The 17289-nt window shown below is 43.5% G+C and overlaps 2 protein-coding genes across 2 annotated transcripts in view; one reads left to right on the forward strand and one right to left on the reverse strand.

Annotated features, from left to right (window-relative positions):
* Nucleotides 1–171: 171 nt before the first annotated feature.
* hspbap1 (hspb associated protein 1) lies at nt 172–14294 on the reverse strand. Its single transcript, XM_015965913.2, has 8 exons — nt 14156–14294; nt 11936–12157; nt 9914–10092; nt 7095–7231; nt 6218–6389; nt 4929–5012; nt 4470–4580; nt 172–920 (listed from the first exon to the last, which is right to left on the reverse strand). Exons 2-8 carry the CDS (start codon nt 12129–12131, stop codon nt 384–386), a joined length of 1416 nt encoding a protein of 471 aa, XP_015821399.1. The 5' UTR covers nt 12132–12157; nt 14156–14294; the 3' UTR covers nt 172–383.
* Nucleotides 14224–17289, forward strand: part of slc49a4 (solute carrier family 49 member 4) — a 78207-nt gene continuing 75141 nt past the window's right edge. The window contains exon 1 of the mRNA XM_015965914.3: nt 14224–14678. Coding sequence (XP_015821400.1) covers nt 14366–14678 — 313 coding nt within the window. The 5' untranslated portion in view covers nt 14224–14365. The remainder of the gene's footprint in view (nt 14679–17289) is intronic.

Genomic DNA, 17289 nt, shown 5'->3' on the forward strand with positions numbered 1-17289 from the left:
GAATTTTTATTAACCCTGTAAATGACCATTTTAGCACATACTGGCTCAAGAAAAGTACTTTAAAATATGAAAAAGCTGCAAATTATCCCTTTAACTTCTGTACAACGTGAACTCGTCTGGACAAACACTCCTGATCAGATCCCTACAGGAAACAGACGTCTGCACCGCTGGAACAGTATCTTGAGTTATTCTGTTTATTAGAATACTAACTCGACTGCGGCGGCCATTTTTGCCCCTTCTGGAAACCAAATCAGATTAACATGTTTAGGACAACGACAAGAGGAACTGTCAGATCCACCCGGTGGTGTGGATCATCACACGTGTCCTCTCACATCTGAGCCATCTAAACAAACACCCGTTCACTTCCTAATGACAGGTGAAAATTAAAGATGGCCACCTATGTGTCTCTCCAGGAGCAGCTCAGTGATGTGACTGATGACATCAGGATGCACCAGACAGTCTAACAGGTCATTAGTGGTAATCGATGTGTGTCTTAAGCTCCTGTTTTCTTCTGCACAATCCTCTGGTGCATCATGCTCCTGTTCAGCACAGTCACGTGGAGGTAAACCAGCACCACATGACTGTTTTCCCTGAGAAGGTCTGGTAGGATTAGTTCCCACTGATCCCTCTGAGCCACCAGCACTGTCCTCCTGAGAAGCGTTGATCTCCGAGTCTTCTGGGACCGTTTTCTTCCACTCATCGTGCTGACAGGACACAGGGATGAGATGTGGCCCAAGCGGCACCTCAAACACCTCAGAAGCATCGGCCCTGTCTCTGTGTTTCTTCACTTGTCCTCTAGAGTCCCTTTTTGTTGGCCGAGCTTCTGTCAGATCTGGACTCAGACTCCTGGTTCTCTGAGCACAAGCCCTCACAGCCAGGTTCAGATACTGCATGTTTTCTCTGTGGGAGGGGACTCCTTCCTACCAGAAAAGATGGAAAATACAATGATACAAGAATAAGAATCAAACCAATTTTTACAAAACAAACAAAAAACTAAGTCAAACAGCTGGATTCTCTGCAACAAGTGACAGAACCAGACACTGAACTTTCTTGCCTCACAGTAACGTCTTATTCCTGTCTCCGGGTGGACTACTGCAGCAGAAGACAATACCAGGTTTTTTATGTTCTGAAAGGGTCTAATATTTGTTTTTCCCAGTTCAACCAAACGCAGAAACAAGAATCTCATTTAAGGCTTTTCTGCTCTGAAGGTTTGGGATTAATGCAGTGGCTCCGCCCCAGTCTATACCCTTTTTGTGTTGGGGATGTGCCGTCTGCTTCGGCCATAGATGCTCCTCAGCTCAGGTGCAAAACAACATAAGCAATCTCATCACTGCCACCATATGTCTTGGTAGAAAGATAGAGAGAAGACCCACCTTGCTTGTTTATATTTATTTATTTTTTAAATAAAGAATTTGATTGAGACCAACCTCCAGGATACAAACGTCCCCGTTCTGCTCCACCTAGAGAGTCCAAAAAGTCCTTCATACAGTCAGGTCCATAAATATTGGGACATCGACACAATGCTAACATTTTTGGCTCTATACACCACCACAATGGATGTCAAATGAAACGAGCAAGATGTGCTTTAACTGCAGACTGTCAACTTTTATTTGAGGGTATTTACATCCAACTCAGGTGAACGGTGTAGGAATTACAACAATTTGCATATGTGCCTCCCACTTGTTAAGCTCACCGGCGCGTTCCTTCTTTTTGAGAATGTTCCAAACTGTTGTTTTGGCCACGCCTAATGTTTTGCTATCTCTCTGATAGGTTTCTTTTGTTTTTTCAGCCTAATGATGGCTTGCTTCACTGATAGTGACAGCTCTTTGATCTCATCTTGAGAGTTGACAGCAACAGATTCTAAATGCAAATGGCACACTTGAAATGAACTCTGGACCTTTTATCTGCTCATTGTAATTGGGATAATGAGGGAATAACACACACCTGGCCATGGAACAGCTGAGAAGCCAATTGTCCCATTACTTTTGGTCCCTTAACAAGTGGGAGGCACATATGCAAACTGTTGTAATTCCTACAACGTTCACCTGATTTGGATGTAATACCCTCAAATAAAAGCTGACAGTCTGCAGTTAAAGCAAATCTTGTTCGTTTCATTTGATATCCATTGTGGTGGTGTATAGAGCCAAAAATGTTAGCATTGTGTCGATGTCCCAATATTTATTGACCTGACTGTATATTTCTATGTTGTTGACATGATGCTTGAATCTTCCAAAGCTCAGATCAGCTGGGAAACATAACGGCCCACCTACTTTGTGTAAATAGGAAACCTGGAGAACGCTGTTTGTTCAGCAGCCAGTTTTCCTGTTGCAGGTCAGAAACCTACCACTGCTACTTAATAAAACAATCTTTATTCCTGGGGCTAAACTTCCATTTCCTTCACTACACTACACACCTCCCACCATCCTCTGAGACGTTCCTGCAAAAGGGTTAAACATCTCTCTAAAGCCTCTCACGCTGTGACCCTGGAGACAGATGATGATCCCTAACAGGACATTTCAGACCCCCCTCCCCGTAAGCCTTTTGCAGAGAGCTAGGGGTCAGCTGCACCACAAGAGACAGACGAATCACCCTGATCTGTGGCCAGATGCAAACCATCTGTTATCCAGGGTGACTTCAATACTACAATTCAGCTGTGTGTGTGTGTGTGTGTGTGTGTGGGGGGGGGGGGGGGGGGGGGGGGGGGGGGGGTTGGGAAGGTTAATATAAGCACATTTACGGATGTCCGATCTATCGATATGGTCTAACTACAATATATGCTGCCCCCACCCCCCCCATGAAAAAGAAAGACTGAATGGTTTTAGGTGACTAACGTCTTATCTCCTGTTGAGCATTTTTAAACTTTAAACATCATTTAAAGGGACTTGACGGAGTTTTGAATTTTTATGCTCGCAATTGCCCCCTCAGGCCAAAAGCGTAACGGCAGCTTCAATAGTAGGCTCGTGCACGAGGCGAGCATGGAGGACAGAGGACAGGAGAATGTGCAGCTAATTAATTAAATAATTTGGTTCTGTACCTTTCTCTTCAGCACAGCCGACAAAGGTTTATGATGGGTCAGTCCTCCTGCATGCTCAGATCATTCCCTTCCCTTGCTTGAAAAATTGTTCCAAAATGAAAGTTGAACCCACATCTTTTTAATCTGTGAATTCAATGCCGTTCGGCAAGTCTCAAAAAATTTTTTGGGCATCTTACTGTAAAAAATATCCCATTAGTGTAAAAAAGAAACTCTAAATAAACTATGTTCACATCCAGAATCGAACCCGGGTCTTCCACACGAGAGTCCGCCGTCTTACTAGGTAGCTATAGCACCAGCGACGTCATTTGTATCTGTAATGTTTACATCCTTGATGACAGCTGAAACAACGTTCAAAGAACGATTCGGAGTGAAAATGGCTATTTTGTTGCTAATTTGCAGGAAATATCTAGAAGAAAGTTCTACAGAAAGTAGCTAAGGGTCCTCAGAAATGTAGCTAGGTTCATCACTAGGCATTAGGAAAAGCAACAAAGTTGCTGAGTTGGCACTACTCAGCTCTCTGCTGCTAAAGCTACTGATAGCAAATGCTACGGGCTATGCCTGAGCGTGAACGCGCATGAAGCAGCCTGCTCGACCCGAGCAGCTCTCTTTTTCTCTGATTTTACAGAAAAACAGGCAATCACAGCAAAAATGCCAGGGCTCCTTCTACAGGACCAGGGCATTGCAGGAGAATGTATGAAGAAGACATTTATTATTTCTATACATTCCATATAGTCCCTTTAAGTAAAATATGACAACTACTTTGGTTTAAGTGAGGCAATGGGGGGGGGGGGGGGGGGGGGGGAGTGCCACGCTTATTTAGTCTCCAACAGCAGCTGAATCTCATTCTCTCTGAGATAAAATTGACAAACACCCGCTGCACAGGGCGGATCTCAACGTTGTCAAGAACTGTGCCTAACAAACAAAAACGTCTCAAAAACTAAACATCGGATCTCTCTTATTTTGGCATTTTGAGTGAGAGGGGAAGTAGCTGATGAGTTTGGTGTATAATATGCGCATCACATGTAAACGTTGTGTCATTAAAAGAGTAAAACCTGAAATGACATTTTAACGCAGACATCGGCTGATAATAAAACCATGTCCATCAAACCTGGAGACTTTTGCAAGAAGCAAAACCAACCTCAGGAACCAGAGGCAGTAAAAACGGGTGGGATGGAAACAATGTGTTGTCTAGGATAAAGGCTAAACCTGTCTGTCGTGTTACGAGTGTGAAGAGGTGGTGTGGGTGTAGTTAAAGGATGCAACAGAAGATGACACCAAACACCAGGACACACACAAAGATGTAAACACCCAGCTACACTCTCTGCAAACAGAAAAGTGGATATACTTCTAGTGTTTCAGCAAACTGCAGCTTCGTTAGTTTTATTTAATGTACTCAGGTTCATCATTAATGTCACACAGTGATATGGTTTGTTACCTCTGTGGGATTGAGCCAGTTGTCCGTGTTATCATCGCTTTCAGAGCTCTTAACAGCAGAGACGACAGTCCTGGTCACAGCTTCTGTAACTCTCGCCACGTTGTCCACTTCCTATGCAGCAGCAGAGAGCCGCGTTAGAGATTCAGATCGGTGAAACCGCCTCAACGATAACGGAGTTGTCGCTTTGGGGTTTGACGCAGACACGGCTCGTTGTGCTTGTGACCTTACAGTGAAACTTAGAGATGAGCTGTTGGAATAAATATCTGTTTAGCAGCACTGACAGCAAATCTCTAACTGCAAGGCCTGTTCATTACTCAAACATTAGACGAGAGCTTAATCTGGAAGCACCAATCACTGTTAGGACCAATATCAGTGGGGTTTCTTCAGGGTTTAGACATGCACACTCTGTCTGGAATACGGAGAGCTCTGAAGGGCTTTGGACAGTAGGGATGCGGTTACCAGCTCAATCCAGGTGTTGACGCTGACGGTGATGGGATCGACCGACTCCACATAGTGCCACCAGTGCCTGGGGACAAAAAGCACCTGTGCAAAGTAGATAAAAAGTTCAGCTGCATCACATTTCCCTTCCTTTATTCCAAAGCCTGGTGGCTAAAAGCCAAGAGAAGCTCCACATCCTCCACTAGATGGCAGCACACACCACGGCCCACACTGTTAGAGCTCCATCCATTCATAAAGCGGCTCTATTATAAAGAAGATGGCTTATCGATCCCTCAGCTCTGATGCAACGGTGGCCCGTGGTCTGCCTAGTCGAGAGGAACAAGCTGCTGCCTGATTAGATCAGCGGAGGTGGAACCATCTTTTAGAAGGTAGATGTACGCATTCAAGCTACACTTTGTTTTTGGATGTAGACAGAAAACAATCCAGACACAACCGCTGCTAACTGTACGGAAATGACAGATCAGGGCCAGATAAAAGAACTGAGTGGATGAGTTAAAGGTTACTATTCTGGGGAACTATTGGAGAACAAAGATGGCCGATGACATCAAACATCAGAGGAGCAAAGGTCAAAAATGTCACTCAGGCTAAAGAGGGACTTGGTTACACAAACATTCAGCTTTAGAATATTTCTGATCTCATTCAGATCACCTGCTGCCACATTATGGTAAACAGCCTGTGTTTGATATAGCGCCTTCTAGAGTCCTGGACCCCCCCCCCCCCCAAGGTGCTTAACAAGGGTGTTTTTACTCCTTCGTTTTTGTGATTACCTAAAAACAAGGCAGGCATTTATAAACGTTTAAATATAATCTCTGCTCATTCATGTTACACGATCAAGCAGTTTCCCAGAGAAAGAAGATAGTCTTGAATGCACTTTTACCCCTTTGCTGGTATTCGTGGGACCTATGAATCACCTATGTGTGATTAAGCCTCATCTTTACATCCGATCTCTGTAACCCGGAACGCCGCGTCAGACACGCAGACAACAGGAACACAATCACTTCTAATCATCCAGACTCAGGAATTGTTCCACTTTCCTATTTCCTCTCATCTGATCTGCAGGTCCACTTTGTGATGTGCAACCTGTGCTCAGTCACTGAATTGATCATACAGTACTTTGTCTCTAATGTTGTTTTGCTCCTTTCTTTTCTTCCTGCTCTAAACTAAACAGTGAAACACGAGTGACTTGGTTTGGTCATGCTGCACTTGCACCACACTCGGCCGAGAAGATGCCAGGCCTTATTTATGACACGCTAACGTGATGTTTAATCCATCATGAGTTCAGTTCTCACCTGTCCAGGCTGGAGCGTGACGACGTGGGCTCTGGCCCGTCGAAACGCAGGAAACCTCTGCAGGTCTGGACGGAGGACATCCACCTGGCTGAAGACACTGGACTCCTCATACGGTATCCTGGTCGGGTAGAGGTTCGCCGTGTCCTCTGGTGGAAAGAGGTGCCAGCGCTTCCTGTGAGGAAACCGAGGTTTGGATTTGGTTTTCATTTCCTGTTAAATTCAGATCTCCAAACTTCTATTATGACTTGAATAAAGAAACAAGTGTTTATTTATTCTGTTCTGGTCACCTCGATGAAACAGCAGATGCTTAAAATAATAATATTTTCACCCGAGGAATCACCACTCTTACCCTCCGAGAAACGTAAAGCCTTAAACTTCATCCCTGAGCAGACGGTTTTAAAACCCTTTTGCTCTCTTTCTGGTTGTCTGACCTACCACGGGGCCAAATGTCATGGTATCAATCAGCTATGTTGTATTTTCATAGACCAGCAGAGGCGAAGGACTCCTTCAGCTGGATTTCATTCCATTTGGGATCAATACCAAATAAAAGACCCTGAGAACCAATTACGAGCTGTGAGATAAAACGGTTGCTCTCCGAGAGAACACAGGAGCACGATAAGGTGGACCTTTTCCTTTTCATCAAAGTGACCCATGTTGTAGCGCTCCTCTTCATCTCCACTTTCCTCCAGCTCAGGTGAGCACAGCAACAAATGAACTTCTCCAGAGGGCAGAGTCAGCAGCTCCATCGCTCTTCTTCCTCTGAGTTACAGAGGAGTTAGTCGCCTTACAGGCAGAAAACATTCACGGCACTTTTTTATGAACGTTTGGGTTTAACAAAAGTAACTCGGTCCCTTTATGGACACACTGGTCTCCTTACCGTCCCTGAACCTGCAGCACCAGGTTAAAGCCGTATGTGTCCTGGTGGCAGGGCGTGTTAGCCGCCTCGGTGCCGATCCACAAAGTGCTCTCTTTACCGTTACGTCCCTCAAAGCCAAAGTCCGACCACTTTACATCCTACGGGAAAATCCAGAACACATATTCAAATGAAGAACAGATCAATCTTTAAACATTTTAGATATTTAAATCAGCTCGTTTTGTTCCATTCAGTTTGTGATGCTGACGTGAAAACAGTCACGTCTCAGCTGTGAGCCCACGGCTCATCAGCGCTCATCAGCTGAGATGTGGCTTGTTACCGGTGTTTGGGTATAAAAATGAATAAATAACAAAAATCAAGCTACAGAAATGTCATTTTTCAGGAAAAACTAAACTGTCAATCACGTTCTGTCAGAGCACAAATACAGCAATCAAAGACTCCTGAACAACGATGCCGGCTGTGAGCAGCAGGCTGGTCGATTTAGCCGTCAGGAAGCATTTCTACAATATTTTTATCCTGCACAGCTCATGCATGTCAGTGTCAACGACGTGAACATCAATATAACTGCAGGTGGATGCCTAACAACCATTTAACACCCAGATAAAAATAAAACACTTTTTATGTTATTGCCTACCATGATGAGGATCACAGCTATTACAGTAATGCTACTGTGGTGGAAAACTTAGCATGTAAACTCTTAGTTACCAATAAGACAAGAACATGTTAGAATGCAGTCCCGGCCAAAAGTTTAAGATCACATGTGACTACAGATCTGGGGCCTCATTTATCAAGCTTGCTTACGCACAAAACGGGGTCGGAAAACTGTGTAACCAAATTTCCATGCAAACTTTGGGATTTATGAAAGAAAACTTAACGAAAAAATGTGTGCAACTTTAAGTTGACTAAGGACCTGGCTTACGCACATGTTGGACATGGAGAGCACCTGTAGTGCTGCTGCTGAGAAGGATAAAATGATGAAATCCTGCAGCATTATCACTTGTACCGCTTCGTTTTCACACACACAGCCTAAAGCGCAGAATACGGAATGCAGAATATTAGCAGGGGGACAGATTATCATACATGTATGACAGTGTGAGCATCCTGTCACTGTGACCTGATTGATCATGCGCCCTGGCTACTTGGCCAAGGGAGATGTCCGTTTGGCTGACTGGTTATGATAAATGACCCGCACTTGTATAGCGCCTCTCAGAGTAAGGACTCCAAAGCACTTTACACTACAGTGTATCATTCATCCATTCACATGCTGATGGTGATGAGCTACGATGTAGCTACAGCTGCCCTGGGGCACACTGAGAGGTGAGGCATGCCGAACACTGGCGCCATCGGCCCCTGTGACCACCACCAGCAGGCAAGATGGGTTAACACACCTGCAACAGCAGAATTCTCTGTTCAGAGATGGGATCTAACCTGCAACCTTCTGATTACTGGACAACCTGCTCAACCTGTTGAGCTGCTGCTGCCCGTGACCCTCACCCAGGAGTCTGGGGATTGAATCTCAATCGGATCATTGTTTTTTATATCCGCCACAGATCTCGCTGAAGAACTCAGTATTGACGACTTCAGCAACGCTGTACCACTCTGTGGATTTTCTCTTATTTGTTTTGCAAAAGCACTTCCTTTAATTTATCCACCTCACCCACAAGTACCTCAAGTTCTGCTTTGGTGAAATTACGCTTCCTTGATCTGCGGTCGCCATCGTTAATGGTGGAGCGCTGCAACGAGCCGGCTTATGTATATGCATGAGATCCACAAGGCACTTTGCATTGACCATTTATGGCAGAAAGTGGGCACGTTGAGGGCGGGATGTGACTCAGAAACAGCTGAAACCTTTCTAGGAAGTTTGTGATTTATAAAGCAGAGATTGCGTGCAGCTGTGCGTACTCCATGTTTGATAGATCACAAACCTACTTGGCGTAAATAGATTTTTTTTTGCTGAGCTTAAGAACAGTTTCAGTGAGGATTTTATGCAATGTTTTATAAATGAGACCCCTGGTCTTTTACAGCCTGTTTCAGTTTAAAAAAGGTTTTCAACAAATGCTGAAAAACATTTTTTTTCACTCCCTTTTCTTCTTGTTGCATGTTGAATCTCTACTTCGATAAGACCCAACCATCCAGAATAAGGATCTTTAGCCATTTCTAAGTGGGCTTAAACTTTTGATCAGGCCTTAATAATAATAATAATAATAATAATAATAATAATAATAATAATAATAATAAACCATTTAAAAATGATCAAACATTCTTACATTTAGAATTTTATTCTCAGCCTAAAAAGGAGAAACAAGGGGGCTATTTAAAGGTGCATTATGCAGGAATGAAGTAAAAATTACATCCTGTGGTAAAATGAGGTTACTGCAACCACTTTTAGCAACTCTGGAGCTTTTTGCCGGCCGTCGTCAAATTGCAATTGTTGGCGCTGCAGTATTAGCTCACACGGCAATCCCACACTCACTGGTGGTAAACAGTCGTTACGTCCCTCCAACCTTTGTTTTGAAAGGAGAAAAACTGATAGCAGCAGCCAACTGGATATGAAATATGTTTCAGTAGATTACTTCCAGAATGACTGAAACATTAGACTCTTTTGGGAGTCTCACTGTAAAATTCTCACTATAGTCTTACATACTGCACCTTTAAATTACCCTTAAAATTTAATATTTTAATGTTTCCTCCTAAACACAAGGCATAAAGACCTTAAACATCCCAAATATCAAATGTGATGTTAGAAGAGGGTTTTGTCACAAAGCTGACATCCAAAATGAAATCTGAACTTAGCAGGACTGTTTCAAGTGAGGGCTAATTACCTCAAACATGGAAGGCTGGTGCTGAAACAGTGCAGCGATGTACTTGTAATCAGCATAAATCCAGTGCTCTGACAGCGAGAAGTCAGAAAACGGACCCACATCTGTCTGACCCTGAGTCCAGCGCAGAAACTGAGCTACTGTGGCCTCAGCGTAGGAACACTGGGTCTCAAACAAGGGGGCTAAAGATGCAGGAAACACAATCTTCAGAAGAAAGCCACGCCAACAACACAATCCAGTGGTGTTAAACAACCACATTTAGTAATGTCAGCAGCAAAACAAATCACAGTTTTAGATATTTACACAAACAAACAGCACCTATAGTTGAGGGCTGGCATCAGGGGTGGACTGGGACCAAAATTCGGCCCTGGCATTTTTACAAATCGTCGGCCCTCCGAATTGGGAGAGAGGTGGGGGTGGGGGTGGGGGAGGTGTTGCCGCCTGCGGACTCATTTCTAGGCCGAATGTGAGATCTAATATGGACTGGGACTGTTAAATTACAAGCAGGGACAGAACGCTGCGGCCGGGAGCCCAGGCCTTCCAGATTAGCTAATTTGCCATGGGCGGAGATCAGTGGGACAATAGCTACATGCTAACGCGGTAAAACAACTACTACGTCATTGCTCTACCGCGCTTTTCTTGCTAAAAACGCCTGGAAAAACTGTTATTTTCAGGTTACCATGTAGCTACTGTTCTGCAGATCACCAACTGTGGAGTAGTGTCGACCCGAGCTGGGCAAGCAGCCCACTTGGCTAAGCGGCCCACCGGGACAGTGCCAGAATGCCAGATAGGCCAGTCCACCCCTGGCTGGCGTTAATAATCCATGATAAAAAAATATCTTCCTGTCATTTGGTGCAGCTGCAAAACTGGAAAACTAGTTAACACGGTGTTATCAGGCGGCATGTTGCATCATTCAGGAGACTAAAGAGGCATTATTTAGCTGTCACCGGGCCAAAAGGTAAACAAACATAGCTGTTTACAAAAGAAGGGTTATGACCTCAGTCTACATGAAAATATAAACAGCTGTTATAAGGCAGGTTGTTTAATCTGACATGTTTGATTGTCTCTTACGTTTGTTTAGTTTCACCTCGACTGAAAGATTTGGACTATTTTCAACTCAATCCACATATTTTCTATATTTATAATTAAAATATTAACAAAAACAAACAAAATAAAATCAGGACAGGTACATGCTGGTCTGCTTGACATTTGACCAAATGTCTGATTTCATAAAAAAAAAAAAGAATGTTTTATTCTGCCAGACCACAAGACCGACTTTGCCTCCGTCCATCTCTAAACGAGCTCCGCTGCAGAGGAAACGTGTCTGGGTCCTCTTGTAGGCCTCGTTTCTACGCATTCATGAGTGCAGCGATAATAAACTGTACACTTAAACCCGTGCAGGGAATTCCAGTGCAGAAACCTGCTTAGTTTTAACACAGCATTGACTCAAGACTTGGAAATGCTGTCATTTTTTTACCTTGTCCTCGCCTATAATGATGCTCAGCATCTCCTATTTCATAAATGATAAAACTTGTTTTTAATGTTTTATTAGCAAACAGTGTTTCCTAAAAAGTTGATTTGTTCACACTTCATCTAATTAATTTATGTAAAAACAGAAAAATGCCACAAAAATAACAGAAATGAATAAAAACAAACAAAGAATCTATTACAATAAAAAAGACAACAACCTTTTTATTTGAAGACTTGATGATTTTCAGCAAAAGAAAAATCCATCAAGTGATTTTTGACATTTTGTGTTCTAAATAAACAAATAGTGTGTTTCAGCCCAACTCATCCAACAGAAAAACCAGAGAGGTAAATGGAGGCACTGAGAGGACATTTGGGACTGTCTTTAATGTTTGCCTTTTGGATTTCCTCCTAATGTTTCTTCACTATTTCTGATATTTTCTACCTCATTTATTCTAAAACTACTTTCAGACTGAAATGACTTTGCTGATCACACTCTAGGTCTGTTCTGAGAATCAACTCCAGCTTTGATCAATCTAGGGATACATGTGTTCTTACCGTGTGTCTCCTCTCGTCTTCCTAGTCTGAATCGGACGAGTGTGTCATTAAGACAGTTGGACAGATGCTCTGCAGTCCAGTGGAGAACGGGCCAGTCACATGTCATCTTCAGGAAAACTGCAGGCTGCTGCAAATGATGCAAAATCCTCTGGGTCTCCTCTGGGCTGAAGGGTTTAATGGAGGTCACGGCCGCCATAGTCAGTGGTTCACGCTGTTATCAGGCTTCAGCACAGGAGGGAGGACAGAGATTAGCTTATTTAGGTTTAGCTTGCTGTAATTAGTCAGCCAACATTCACAGTGTGCACTGGTGAGATGCGTCATTTCGTCAGTAGGGTCATTTCCTCTTGTTTGAGGCATGTAGTAAAAAATCTAGTCTCCAAATTCGTCGTCGTAGTCTTCCTCCGCTTATCCGGGTCCGGGGGGCAGCATCCCAACTAGGGAGCTCCAGACCGTCCTCTCCTCAGCCACCTCCACCAGCTCCTCCAGCAGGACCCCAAGGCGTTCCCGGACCAGATTGGAGATGTAACCTCTCCAACGTGTCCTGGGTCGACCCGGGGGCCTCCTGCCGGCAGGACATGCCCGAAACACCTCCCCAGGGAGGCGTCCAGGAGGCATCCTGACCAGATGCCCAAACCACCTCAACTGACTCCTTTCGATCTGGAGGAGCAGCGGTTCTACTCCGAGTCCCTCCCGAATGTCCGAGCTCCTCACCCTATCTCTAAGGCTGAGCCCGGCCACCCTACGGAGGAAACTCATTTTGGCCGCTTGTATCCGCGATCTCGTTCTTTCGGTCATTACCCAAAGACCATGACCATAGCTGAGGATTGGGACGTAGATTGACCGGTAAATCGAGAGCCTGGCTCCAAATTAGCAGATGAAATAAGCACTTGTTATTGTAAAGCTATGGTGCTCATGCAAGATGCAAAAGTAGCTATGACATCACCATTTTTCAAGATAAGACCAGATAAAATATGGCTGGTGATATGTATTCCTTTGTAAAATGTACTGTATACTACTAGTCCAGCACTAGCATATTAGTAAAACGAGTTGGTTAACATTTTAAACTGTTCATTTTCAACAGATCCCATTTCCATTGGCCAGAATTCCCTTTATGTATCTACCAATAAGAACTGACACACCAGTCCATTTAAAGAAAACTTCTCCACCTTTAAAATCACTTTACCTAGCTGGGGTGTTCATATATTTCAAGATGAAGGCCACATTCGTTAAGCTAATAGGTCTTTAGGGCCACAACAACATAATTTTTTAATTTAGAAAAATGCCAAAATAATTTTATGGTGATTTTTTAATTTTTGAAACAGAAATTTTAGAAAGCATGGATCTATGTGCTAGAGAGACAAAATTAATCATTCCACAAATGCAAGAGGGGACAGCACATGATTGTCCCAAGGGCCACAGATGACCCCGGGGCTGCACTTTGGAGATGCCTGCATTAACTAACCCAGTACTTTGTTTATCCATACAAGACTCCTGGAGTTTAGCTCAGTTCTTACAAAACAAATAAGACACTACTGTTCTTCTGAGTTGTATCCCCTTAGGTAGGAGACATTTTTATGTCTAGATATGTTAGAACTTAGAAATTAAAGGACGTGTAAGTCCATTTACCACAAGTGTATGTACTTTTAATTCAATCTATGCAAATTTATATGCAGTTTATTCTCACTTGGTAGGTTTAGCATCCTGGCTTTGATTCTATCTGCGTCTTTATTTTGTGTGCAATCATAATTTTGGGGGGTAATTGCATTACTTGGTAACTGATGGTTTGAATGCTGCTCATAAGCCACTTGTTGATTTGTCAAAATCTAGAACCTAATCAAATCTGATGACCGTAAAATTCAAACACCACAAACCAAATTTACATCATTTTGAGATAAATGAGCTAATTACATTAATAAATTGTCATGCTTTTGGCAAAACCGCTTATGGTTTACACACACCGGGGAACAAGTGACTTGTAGGATGCCTGAAAACCAAATGAGGTTAGGGTAGATGCGTTTATTTATCTTGTTTCTAAACGAGAAAGCTCTCAAACTGACAGCACGTGGACTTAGTCATTAAAAAAAACTACAACTGATGCTGTTAGCTAGCTAGCTTTGAGCAGACTGCTAAATTCAAACGCTACTTAAGCTTCACACGTTGCCATTATTTAACGTAGCTTTATGGAAATGGGGGTAACTTCATGGACAAATAAGAACTCACCTATGTATACACGTGTAGCTGAACTTCTGGCGGATGTAAACAAAGATCACATGACAGTGTGACCGGGCTTCCGTAATGACATGCGCACTAAGCTAACACAACAAAAGACTGTCGGCAATTTTTGTTTGAGTGGTCAACAATATATCAGCGACAGGCAAATTTCTTGCCGTTAAGCCCGGTTTCTGGTCGTTCTCTCGGAAAACAGCTAGTATGGGTGCCGGTTCGAGCACCGAGGCGGAGCGGGAGCCCCTTCTCGTTCCCTCCCGTGTCGGGACTAACACGAACACTTACACGAACGGCCTGCCTGTAAACAGTCGAGTGTACGGAAGAAGATGGCTGGTTCTGACCCTGTTTTCTCTGCTGGCGCTGATGCAGGGGATGGTGTGGAACTTTTGGGGTCCAATAGCGAACTCAGCCGTCCAGGCTTACGGGTTCACCAAGTCCGACATCGCATTTCTGGTGCTGTGGGGTCCAGTGGGTTACATCCCTTGGCTGCTGTTCATGTGGTTAATGGATAAAAAAGGTGAGTTTCGATCTGGGACACTGTGTCCTCCTGTCTGCATATGAGTGTATTAAACCCCTGGACTTATCCCGCCAGTGGCTTTTTAATAAAAACTGTAAATAGTTTTTTGAACAATTATAAGAAGCTTCTCAGTCAGAATTTTTTAATTATAAACTCTGTTCATGCCATTAACCCTGTCCTATTGTGGAAGTGACTTAATATGAGTGACATCTAATTTAAGATAAAATTAAATTATTCTGTTTAGGACGATAAAAACAAAACATTTTGACATCTTTGCTTTGTGATCTACATAAATAATCATCTGGTGTCAAATCAGTAAAAATGTCCAGAGGAGTGTCCATTATGTCTGTTGGTGGGCGCAGGTAATAAAATAACATTTAAAATCACCTCCTTCCTACACTAAGATTCCCATAACAAAAGGAAGAATATGCTGTGAAGCCTTTTCATGCAACAACAAGGAAGTTTGTGCATTGATTAACCAGTTCTACTGCACCACCTCACTGATACCTGCTGCTGACTGTCAGGTGACATGTAAACATCAAAACAGCTAAAATCACATCAGCCTCACTGCAGATGATCAAAAACGCGCCCACGAATAAAGAAAGTCATCTTGTGATTCTGATTCATGAGCGGTTAGTTTAGTTAGTTCGTTGTTAAATTTTATAACCGGGTGTGTCAAATCTGTTCTTCAGGTGTAAATCCAGTTCATAAGACCATGTAAGGCATAATAAACCAATTTGAGATCACCCACCATGTTCTTTTAAAGCCCACACTGTCCTCAGATTGCATCAAGCCACAGTTTGTTTACAAGGTAATATCATCCAGACGTTGCTACAGACTTCAACTGTCTGTGCTTTATCTGTGTATGATGAAGGGTTCTCTGTGGGGACTGTTTTGCTCCCTGCTGAGAAAGCTAGGCTCTCTCCTTCCCTTCCTCCTCAAAGGTAGAAACAACTGATGGTCAACATAGTGGATGTTGCCAAGCAGCCCAGTCACATGTTGGGCTGTCAAGGAATAAAACATGCCTTCGCCTGCAAATATTTGTTTTTTTGGTCAATGATTTTGTGATGTTTGTTTTGTTATCATTACAAGAACACAAAACACACTCTAGAGAAAAGATGTTGGTATCGTTTGTCAAGTAAAGTCCAGACATTTCTTAAGTATTGCATTTCACCATACCAAAGGTTTAAACTTAGATCTTCTGTTGATAAATGACTGAGTTAATGCTTGATATTAGCCTAATGCAATATCAAGCTTTAGCATGCAGTGCTACATGACATGTTAGCACCACAGACTCTATATTAGATGGACAAAGACTTCCTGATGTCACTTGTAGGTGTCTGAAAAGCTGAATAAAAGTCCAGTAGGTAGTTCCTACCGCTGCCATCTTGGCTGTGTTGCTCTCAGAAAATGGAGAGGTGGAGCTGAGAGCCCATGTGGCTATGAGCTCAGGGCGGTTTCACATCTGGCCTGGCCCGGTCCGGTCCTGGTAGCGTCACCCACCCCTACGCGGCCAGATTTTGTTCACACAGCTTTCTCAGAAACTGGATGACCTGCACACCGGACCCTCCGACCACCACCAGCAGGCAAGGTGGGTTAAGTGTCTTGCCCAAGGACACAACAGCATAATTCTCTGTCCGGTGCCGGGATCGAACCTGCAACCTTCCGATTACTGGACAACCCGCTCAACCTGTTGAGCTACTCCTGCCTCTCTGAGTACACGGGCGGGGAGAAAGATGAGCGGACAAGTCCGTGTAGTCCTCCTTAAACAAAGGCGGCCGTGAGCAGTGTTGCTTTTGGAGACTCTGACATGAAGCACACAGCTTCCAGTTCTCACTGAGATGCTGTGTGCGCCTCTCAGCAGTCTGTCCTCACACTGCTGCGGCTAGAGCAGCAGGTCCGAGCTGCAGTCAGGGAAGACGTTTACTATTTTGTTTTTATTTAACCTTTATTTGACCAGATGAGTTGATTGAGAAACCATTCTTATTTTATAACGACAACCTGGGCCAAGACGCAGCAGCAACAGTCACAATTATTAGTTTTACACCAAGAACAACTGACAGATAAGATAAAAACAAGTAAACATAAAAGACACAAAAGGACTGTTCTCTTATACAATATGTGCAAGCAATCAAAACACTATATCCAGACTGACAATAAATAGCACTTGCAGGAAACCGCACATGTGCTGCCAGCCAGTAGTGGGTGTGTTGAGTCAGCACCGCATAAAGCTGACTGCCGGAGAGAAGGTAAACAAAAAAAGCCCGGCCAGCTGAGAGCAGAACACGCTCAGATTATCCAACTAGGGATGTACATAGTTAACCGGTTAACCAGTTAATTGCCTTAAACACCTACTTCACTCCCTCTTCCTGTTTGTAAAATGCAACAAATGCTGTTGCCTAGCAGACCGAGAGGGCGGAGCCGCTAACAAACACACACACACAGGCTTACAATGACATTGTGACATCATATCATACCAGCTGATGTTCTAGAATACCTCTTAGCCAATAGCGATGGCAGATTTAAATTCAAATGCAGTGCAGGGTTTTCACCTGACAACGGCACAACACTGACAGTTTTAGCCAGATAATGTAAATTTTAACTAAAATGC

This window comes from Nothobranchius furzeri, chromosome 14, assembly GCF_043380555.1.
Source record: "Nothobranchius furzeri strain GRZ-AD chromosome 14, NfurGRZ-RIMD1, whole genome shotgun sequence".
NCBI classification, from domain to species: Eukaryota; Metazoa; Chordata; class Actinopteri; order Cyprinodontiformes; family Nothobranchiidae; genus Nothobranchius; species Nothobranchius furzeri.

Bases quoted from the DNA above. Each gene is read 5' to 3' on its own strand.
- hspbap1 (XM_015965913.2), bottom strand. From the start codon at position 12,131: ATGGCGGCCGTGACCTCCATTAAACCCTTCAGCCCAGAGGAGACCCAG. The intron at 7,232-9,913 runs GTAATTAGCCCT...ATTTTCCCGTAG, and splicing joins ACCAGCCTTCCATGTTTGAG to GATGTAAAGTGGTCGGACTT. The intron at 921-4,469 runs GTAACAAACCAT...CTTTTCTGGTAG, and splicing joins ACTGGCTCAATCCCACAGAG to GAAGGAGTCCCCTCCCACAG.